This window comes from Sardina pilchardus, chromosome 4, assembly GCF_963854185.1.
Source record: "Sardina pilchardus chromosome 4, fSarPil1.1, whole genome shotgun sequence".
In the NCBI taxonomy this organism is placed as follows: Eukaryota; Metazoa; Chordata; class Actinopteri; order Clupeiformes; family Clupeidae; genus Sardina; species Sardina pilchardus.
Genome location: NC_084997.1, coordinates 24976898 through 24987146, shown reverse-complemented (window position 1 = coordinate 24987146; position 10249 = coordinate 24976898). Strand labels below are relative to the sequence as shown.

At 46.5% G+C, this 10249-nt stretch overlaps 1 protein-coding gene across 1 annotated transcript in view; it reads left to right on the top strand.

Annotated features, from left to right (window-relative positions):
• The window catches only part of LOC134078672 (prostaglandin F2 receptor negative regulator-like), a 30036-nt gene extending 28837 nt beyond the window's left edge, over nucleotides 1–1199 (top strand). Inside the window, exon 9 of the mRNA XM_062534775.1 lies at nucleotides 733–1199. Within this exon, the coding sequence (XP_062390759.1) occupies nucleotides 733–896 (164 nt within the window). The 3' untranslated portion in view covers nucleotides 897–1199. The remainder of the gene's footprint in view (nucleotides 1–732) is intronic.
• The last annotated feature ends 9050 nt before the right edge of the window (nucleotides 1200–10249 follow it).

The following is a 10249-nucleotide window of genomic DNA, read 5'->3' as shown; positions in this document are numbered from 1 at the left end:
ATTTTAGTTTTGAATATATAAGTGAAAGTCTATAAAATCTGTGTGTGTGTATGTATGGGTGTGTGTGTGTCCAGTCAGATGTGATTGCTCTATGGCATGTGTGTGTGTGTTTGTCTTTAACTCTTCCCTTTGTGTGTTTGTTTCTGTATGGGAAACCATGTGTATGCCTCTGCAGTACAAAGTGTGTGTGTGTAAAGGGTTTGGGGTCTCTAACTGCTGGCCCTCTTTATGTGTGTTTCAGTGTGAGAGTCCATACATTTGCCCCTCTTATCTGTTCAGTGTGTGTGTGTGTGTGTGTGTGTGTGTGAGTGTGTGCACTCGTGCATTTAAGCGTGCATGTACAAATGAGTGTGTGCACACTTGCATTTGAGCGTGCATGTATGTGCATTGTGCAAATGAAGGTGTTGTGTGTGTTTCAGTTTCAGTGTTTGTGTGTGTGTGCGTGTGTGTGTGTGTGTGTGTAGCTCATATTCTATCTCCTGTGTGTGTGTTTGTATTTGTAACACCTACATCCTGTGTGTGTGTGTGTGTGTGTGTGTGTGTGTGTGTGTGTGACACCTATGTCGTGTGTGTGTGTGTGTCTGTGTGTCTGTGTGTGTGTGCATCTCTAATTGCTATCCATGTGTGAGTGTGTGTGTGTGTGACCCCTATGTCATGTGTGCATGCATGCGTGTGTGTGTGTGTGCGCCTCTCTAACTGCTATCCATGTGTGTGTGTGTGTGTGTGTTGCAGTGTGGGCGTCGGTGCGCGTGCCCCTGCTGTACGGCGTGGGGGCGGCGGTGGCCGTGGGCCTGCTCTCCATCCTGCTGGGCCTGATCTGCGCCCAGTGCTGCTGCCGCAACGCCCTGCACTCCCCGCGCTCCTCCAACAAGCTCATGGACATGGAGATGGACTGACTAACCGCCCCGCCTTTCCCTCCGCTCCGGCGCGCCTTCAACGGGCGCTCGGCGCGGGATCGGGATCGGGATTGCGACCGAGACCGAGACGGAGAGGCCGGATTTCCACCGTTTTCGCCACTGACCACGGACTCGTTCCCTTCAATGTGACCCGCCCTCCTCCACCAAGGCTCTTTCTGTCTCTTGTGCTCGAGGCTTTTTAGGACATGAGCACACACACACACACACGCACATACACACACACACACACACACACACACACACATACACACACACACACACACACACACACACACACACACACATACACACATACACACACACACACACACACACACACTCACACACATACATACACACACACACACACACACACTCACATACACACACACACACACACACACACACACACACACACACACACACACACACACACACACAGTGACCTAGGGACCGAGCTCTGGCATGGACGTTATTGCCAGGTTATGTTCCAGGAAGAAGCTTTTTGCTCTAGACTGCGCCTCAAAGCCTCTGAGACTGAGGGAAATAGTTCAAAAGCGGTGTGTGTGTGTGTGTGTGTGGGGGGGGTTTTAAGAGACACTAGTGTATTTTTATATGTGTGTGGTTATGTGTTCTAAGAGGACGCTTATTGCTTGAGACTTCACTTCAAAGACAAAAAGTATTTTTTTTGTGTGTGTGTGCGCGTGTGTGCGCTTGTTTGTGCATGCGTGTATGTGTGCTTGTGCGTGTGCGTACGTGTGTGTGTGTGTGTGTGTGTGTTGCGCGCAAGTGTGTGTGTGTGTGTCGAGGCGAGGGTCAAACCACTCTGCACAAGATTATCCAACTGCTCGCTGCTGAGCCAAATTGACCGATGATGCACTTCTTTCAGGAAAACCTCACCAGCAGTGGCACAGTACACACACACACACACACACACACAAGCTGTGTTATAAGTGTTTTTAAGTGTTTGGCAGAAGAGTGCTTCTCACAGGTGTGTGTGTGGGGGGGGGGAGAGGTCGGGTCGGTAGGCTATTTAATATAGCAGATGTTATGTGGAGTGTTTTATGGACCCTGTGATTTTTGATGGTGGGGTGGAGCAGCTGTAACCTGAAGCAGACTGCTGTGCATCGTATTGGGGGAGAGTTACAGACACTTGACCCTGTGATGAAGAGACTCTCTCCAGGGGGGCTGCCCAGCATCCACCTGACTGGAAATTCCATTTGATGTTGTGTTTCCATGACGATAGCCCCGCCCACCCTACCCCACCCCACCCAAGAGCACCACTACCACCCCAACTCCAGTTTTCCAGACATTTTTCATCCCCCCCCCAGACTGGCCGAGCTCCAGCAGCCTCACCAGGACTGTCAGGCGGCTGTTCCCCAGGGATGATGGGTGTCTGCCAGGGCAGACACGCCACTCTCACTCCCCTCCCAGAGGGATGAGGGCCTGGGTCTCCCAGTCCCTCCCCAGCACTGCAGGGGTAAAGCACTGACCTCAGAGATGGACTCCAGAAGAGCAGAGAGACGGATGGCCCTACAGTGACCTCTGAACCTGTCAGAAATGGGAATGTGTGTGTGTGTGTGTGTGTGTGTGTGTGTGTCTGTCTGTCTGTCTGTCTGTGGTCATTGACTTTCAAAAAGGGAGCAGAGCAGTGCTATATGTTGTGTGTGTGTGTGTGTGTGTGTGTGTGTGTGTGTTTACCAGTTTAAGCATGCATCTCAAACACCCTGACAGACTATATCCTTTTCTTCGCCTTGGTGCCTCTGCAATGTACCCTTACACACACACACACACACACACACACACACACACACACACACATTGTAAACACGCTCTCTGTCTGCCTGGAGGCCATCTATATGGAATGTCCTGAGAGTGGAGCCAGCTGTTCCAATTACTGCCCCTGCCTGTGCAGAGTTGGAGCCATCCCAGTGTGAAGAGCGCCGCCCTGCTGGCAAACACAAGCACAGCACCCAGGGGAAGAAACCCCCCCCTCTTCTTCCTGGCCTGTTAGAAGACTGAGGGAATACGTGTTAAGACTGGCCGGCCTTTTGCACACAGACATAGACATTTTTAAATCTCTTAATATTTCACTGTTTTAAATATAAATGTTCGGAGAGGGGAGGATGTTTTAGTAAATGTGAGTTGATTTTGGAATGTTCTGCTTGGTTCTTCAAGAATTCCTCTGTTCATGCTTGCCCTCCACTTTCTGTCTCTCCGAGATCAATAAGGATTTCTTATTCTCCACATGCCCAAGTCACAATCCACTCTCCTGAAACTGAAAGGGAGAATGAAAAAACAAAAGAACGGATCCAAGAAGCCTTCCAAAAATTGATACCATAATAAAAGTTTTATATGCAAGTTTTTGGTTTTGTGTGTGTGTGTGTGTGTGTGTGTGTGTGTGTGTGAGAGAGAGAGAGAGAGAGAATGTGTGTGCGTACATGTGCGTGTGTGTCCTGAATCTTTGCCGGTCCTCGGAGAATCGCCCCTACGCAGTATCTACCTCTAAATTATTGATGCAGATTTTTTGTTTCATATGCATAACATCTCAAGCGTTTGGAGTATTTCTGTCCAGGGCGATGACTGGAGTAGTGTTTCCCTTTCTTCTCCCACACTCTCTCTCACTCACTCTCACTCTCTCACTTTTCTCACACACTCCTTTTTTAAAATGAATTCACTATCCCTCTTTTCCTCTCCTTCACTAGTGTTTTCTCCCTCTTGCCCTCACCCCTTTTCACACATCACGCTCTCCCTTTATTCTGCATGTTTTTCTCTCTCTCTCTCCCTCCATCCCTCGTTCCCTCCCCTGCTCTCCTGTTCTTTCTCTGAGAGTCGCCCCGTTTCCCCTTTGCTGTTTTAGGCTGCTGTGCAGTTCCGTTGTGGTAGTCGCTCCTTTCTGCCGAGTCATGCCTCAGACTCCTCTGTGGCTCGGGGAAGTGGAAGGGGCTGGCGGGGTCACGTAAGACTGCCTAGGGCCTGATGCACAAGCCGTTAAAGTTTAAGGACGGGTTTTTTTTGGTAACTTTTTTGTTTTGTTTACTCTACCCATCCTTCACTGAATTTGTGTTCATGTACTACACTAGTTTATTTGTTTCTCTCTCTCTCTCTGTGCCTCTCTGTGTCTCTCTGTGTGTGCAATGGATAGGAAGAGATTTGGTCTGGATTGATGAAAGCGTTGATCTTAAGGGAGAGGAACTGTGGTTCCTTGTGTTGGTCGGCCAGGCTGTGGCTGTGCACCTGTTGGTAAGGTCTGAGAAACTCTAGCTGGGTCATTTTTACCCACAGGTCTCTGAGCTTGACCTCCTTTTTTTGAAGTCCGTTATCACCTGTTGGTACACATGCTAGGCACACACACACACACACACACACACACACACACACAGACACACAACCAGTCATGCACTCACCAAGATCAAACACACAAGCACACAACCATGGCACCTGCTATCATGCATGCACACACACAGAAGCACACACACACATACACCAACTTCACTTGCACACACTTATTGGTATTCTTACCCCGTTTCCTTTCAAATGGGCATTGGCTGAACTCTCACATATTTACAGAAACATTTCCACAAATTACAAGTTGCTTTTTCTGAGCATAAATATTGAAAATATCTGAAGCCTCGGTGCCAGTATGAGTCACCATTTGGACCTGTGCTGTGACAACCACATTGAGTGGGCTAAATATAAAGGTGGCAAAAGCCCTGGGAGCTGTTTAGCATCGGCCCAAACGACATCAACGGCATTCCAGCTCAACAGCACGTAGCACGTAGTGTAAATCACGCGGATGTTTTGACAGTTGAGAAGTATGCAGCAGATCTGATGTAATAAACACAGGTGCCCGGTGCCAACGGTAAATGTTGACAGCCTTCGGAACGCAACCAGGAACTTCACCCTGCTCTAGCCATGGCAACCACATAAACAATTATGATGTTGTCTCATGAGATTGGGGGAGGTGTGTGTGTGTGTGTGTGTGTGTTTTGTGGTGAGTTGTTTTTTACAGCTTATAGGGGCTGTATAAGGACTTATGTTATGATCACAGTAACACATGAGGTGTATATAATATGAATACGGACCAAGGAGTGCTCCGACTTGAGTAGCTGAATGTGCACCTGACTAAGGAGAGACCTTCTGTGTTTGGAAGGTCAGGCTCAGCTCCAGGGCTGTAAACTCAATGGATGTCATAGTGGTATGGCATTGTTTAAAGGCCAATAATCACGTTTCTTGTTAACATCTCCGTATGATGTCTGTGTGACAGAGGTGGAGCTCCAGCTTCAGAGAGTAAAAGTCTGATCATGTATTGGTTCTACCTGTGTACTTAGCAAAGGTGATCTCATCAATTAGCTGTTTATACCTTTATGAAGAATTAGAATCAGCTGGCTTAAATGAATGTTTGGCACAGATATGTGGTAGGACTTTTACTTTCTGAAACTGGATTTTTCCACCTCTGCCGTGCGACGCACAAGACATATCATGAACAAAATGAGTCAAATGTCACGGCCGAGGATTTCTGCTTTGAATCTACCTTTCAACCAATCACAGCAGGCATCAGTCCATTGAGGCATCATAAAGGTACATGACCAATCCTGAGTACATGGGGGTGGAACATTTCTTCATAGACACAAACAAGTAGCAAGGGAGCAGTGTATGGAGTCACACTTAAGCCACGTTGAGCCACGAGGGGATTTGTGAAATGAAAACAACTTCTCAATGTAATGTAAAAGAGAGAACTAGAGGAACAGCAGAAGAGATTTTGCGGAGTAATAATCACGCGGTTTCTCTCTTTACATCATTGCTACATAATGAAACAACAACACAATCTAAAATAACAACAAAAAAAAGCCCCACAGTAGGCTGTATGTGATAATTAGTTACTCTAAACGCGTTGTTCATGTAAGCCACCTCTCGTTAAGAGGCTTTAGGTATACGCAGGCGTGAGGTAATGGACTATCTGAGAGGGCTGCACAGACTTGAGGGTTGGAGTGGGTGTGTGATATTGCACAATGAGATTTATCGATGCTCTCCTCCAGGCCTCCTCTCTCTCTCTCTCTCTCTCTCCCTCTTATCTTATCTGTCTCTGGCACTCAAAGAGGAGCTACCTCCCCTTCACATGAACTTGTTGAGGCAGAACAGTGCCGGCCTCATCTCAAGAGATTTAGGGATGGTATCTATTAAAACAAACAAAAAAAAAAAAAACATACAGTATATTTTCACATGTACACACACAGTGCATCTCTCTCTCTCTCTCTCTCTCTCTCTCTCTCTCTCTCTCTCTCTCTCTCTCTCTCTCTCTCTCACACACACACACACACACATACACACAGAGACACACTGACTTAAACAAACACTGACAGAAACAGAGTGGGTGAGATGGACAGCTATAGAAAAGGAGAGGGATGTGCTTTGGATTTGCTCAGAGACGCTTTCTTTTTCATTTTCTAGAGTCATGTTTCGTTTATGCCCACTAGGTGGCAGCAGTTGACTGCTGTGGATTTGGACGGTTCCTCTTGGGGGCCCAGGGTAATTTCACACTCACTAATAAAATATGACAATAATAGCTTCTGATAAGCATCTTTTTATCTCCCTTTTATAATTTGGAAAATCATTCAGAGACTCCGAGACGAGGCTGAGAGTGACTGAGACACATTAAAAAATGTGTGTGTGCTTGTGCCTGTGTGTGTGCATGTGTGTGCGTGTGTGTGTGTGTGTGTGTGTGTGTGTGCAAATCTTTTCTGTAAGTAAGCATAGATGATTCCTTGTCTAGCACCACACAATCGTACACACGTCTTTAATGAACTTCTTTAACTTCGTGAAACCGCGGCTCCTCTGATTGTTGGGTCTATAGCAAGGCCTCTGATGAAAACAGACACAGGTATTTGTTCTGTCAGGGCAGGCCAGTGGTCGCCGTGTTTTGACAGAGACGAGTGGTGCAGATTATGTTAAACACAGAGGTTAGCAGAATCGCCCCAGGAATGCGACGCCGTCTGCAGGCAAGCCGATATCACTGAGGTTTGGAACCTGCATGAGCGTTCACCTCTCCTCTTCCTCTCCGCGCTTAAACACGGCTTCTCCTCCGCTAACGGGTGACATGGCAAATTACCCTGGCGACAGTGGGACAACACACTCACACTCGCACTGGCACACACACAGACACGCACGGACTCTACCCCTATTTTGGCAAAACAAAAACAAACGTTGGCCAGTCGAAGCGCCGTCCACATACCAGAGGGTTTGGAAGCCGACGAGGCGGCAGAGGGAGAAGGAGGAGAAGAAGAAGAAAAATCAGCTGACTCTTTGTTTTCTCTTCTTTTCTCTTTTTTTTCTCCTCTCTGCGAGGGCTGTGGGGAGTTATGTTTAAATTACACACTGCATTAGCTGAGACTTTTGTCTCTGTGTTTTCAGCCATTTGACACGCTGGAGGGGAACGGGCGCGTAGGCCAACGTCGTCTCCCCACTGAAAAAGAAGAAAAAAAATGGCTGACACAGCACATTGGGTCGCTCTGTAGAAGGCAACGGTCAGCTCATGGATCAGATGACTGCAGACTGTCAGACGCCTCCATTCTCTCCCCATGCCCATTTAGGCTCCTAAAAACATCAGAAGCTAAGACAACGTATATATTCATTCTCTTGTATCTGACAAACCACGAATGTATGCCTTTCAGAGTAATACCCCTTACGGCAACAAAGAATGTTAGTAGATTCATAGTAGTGATTTCAGCACAGATTACTAACCTGTACATCACAGTTTGCGTGTGTTGAACATCACTTTGAACCTACAGCTGTCTATATGTTGGTGTACAGTATAGAGTACATTATAAGTGGGCCAACTCATCTCTCTGCTGTTACATTCATATCAGTGACTCGCCAAGTGGTCAAAAGTCCTTGTTATCTTGGCATAACTTGACTATGCAGTCTATCTTAAATACACCACCACAGATAAAGTAGGCTGGCTGCCCCTAAGCATCTCAAAGCACTCTGAGCTGTCCCGTACATCATCCACATTCCACAGTGCCACAGGTTCTAGTTCATCTCCATCAGTGCTTCAGATAGCGGGCGCTGAGTCTATTTATGGAACAGTCTGGTCTGGATGCCCAGTGCTGAAGGGTTAACGTCCATGACCTACATTGTGTGAGAACCTCGCCTTGAGGGCACAGATAAGATGACAACACCCCACCCCCACCCCGCTACCCCCTACCCACTTCCACCAGCCATTAGTGTCTCTGCTGGCTCTCACCCACATATGCTCATACACAAACACTCACTCTCTCTGTCTCTTACACACACACACACACACACTCACTTTCTCTCTCTTACACACACACACACACACACACACACACACACACACACACACACACTTAAAACAAGAGCACAGAGAGAGAGAAACAGACACACATATACTGTATATCTAAATATACACATAAAGTCTAACTAAGACCAGAGGAGTCAGAAGTGTAACCCTGTGTGGTAGAGTCCCCAAGTCAACTGGGGCTCTGTTAGTGATGAATGTACAACCAATGTCTGCAACAAGACTCTGGGAGACTTCTACTGTTCAACCAGCCCTGCCCTCATAGACCTGTTTTAGATAGGTTGATACATCTATGTACTTACTGTATGTACAATATCTAAACAGATAGATGGAGAGTGAGAGATAGAGAGAGAGTGTGTGTGTGAGAGAGAGAGAGAGAGAGAGAGAGAGAGAGAGGGAGTGATAGGCTCAAAGGTAGAGGTAGAGAGAAACAAAGTTGTTGTGAGGATGAGGTCCACCAGGTGATGCTGTTGTCCATCTTCTGTTGTTGTATGCTTGTCCCTCCTCATGTATCTTGTGCTTCTCAGAACCACCTCAAGCAGGCCTTCTAAGTTTGTAAGTCCACCTGTCAAGAGACTATCTGACAAAAAACCTCTGTCACCCATGGGTCATGTCAGGGGCCTCATCTCTCACCTTTGTCTGGCCAAATGTCAAGTCTATCTAAACTTAGCTGCAAGCAGCAGCAATGAGGGGGTCAAGTAGCTCCACAGACCAGATGCTATGATGTCGGACACATGGCTGTAAGCACACACTACATGTTGTGAGTGTATTGACCCCTAGTTGTCCTGGCTATGTTTATGGGGGTGCGCTCCATTAGTCAGAAATCTCTTTCTTTCGGAAACCGGCTTGCTTTTAGCAATTCCAATCAAAAGCAATACCTCAAATATTCAGTCAGTCATTATCAATACAGTTACAAGTACAAGTGAACACAAGTACAAATACAAGTGAAAATAATATATTCAAACTATAGCTGGCTGTTATGCTAAATGAACTAAATAAAATGGGTGTTTCCCAAAACCATAGTTGCTAACCTATTAGCAACTGAAGTGGTTGGCAATGGAAGATTGCATTGCAATCAACAAAGCTGCTAACTTAGTTAACAACTATCAGTTCGGTGTTTATGGTGCAGACCTGTAATGTGACTTGTGTGGGTGGGAGCAGGTTTCTGTTTTCTCCATCTCCTGGTGTCCTGGCACGCACATGCGTTGCATTGCGTTAACCACAGTTGCCACATCCAACAGCAGCAAGGAAGACAACGTCTTGTCATCTGTTCAGCCAGCTCCACGCTGCCCTTGTGAGGAGGTGCTTGCCATTGTCACTCTGCCACACGCCTTCTGCTCACCACAGCAGCAGGAGTTGACAGACATTCACAAACTAATTGTAGATTGATTTTGATTTCCACTCGCAGGAATACAGTGCATAAGTCCCGCTCTTCTACTTCCAATCCATGGGTCCCGTTTGTACTAATTTGATGTCTGTAAATTCAAACCATAATTTGCACATCAAAAAAAGTACTGTCGTTCGACAGACTGTGAAACCTTTTTGGAATATGGTTTTGTGTGAATCCACTCAGAGGATTATGTCTCTCGTCTCGAGTGACATACTTCACCATGTGAAACGATAAGGAACAGAGAGAGAGAGAGAAGAAAAACATGAACTTATAGCCAAAATTAAAGGCTTGGCTTCAAGATCATATGTGGCAAATTGGGCTAAATGTGTTTCCGGTATAATTCGGCATGGCGGACAATCCAATATTGAAGAAATGTATGTCATAGATGGTGTTGAACCCGGCTTGATCCAAGGATTCCACATTTTCTAAATCGAGCTACTGTAACATTATACATATGCACATGCACGTCCAACTTTGACCAGTTGGTGGCGATAGGCCAACTGAATGCTCGAGCTACAACAAGAAACTTGGTGAAAAGAATAATGGGACTGTTCAGAAGTAAACCAAATGTCACAATGTTTTATCAAATGGCCCTATGGGCTGTATAGACTCCCATGGCAGAATAAGGAAATACACAAATACTAT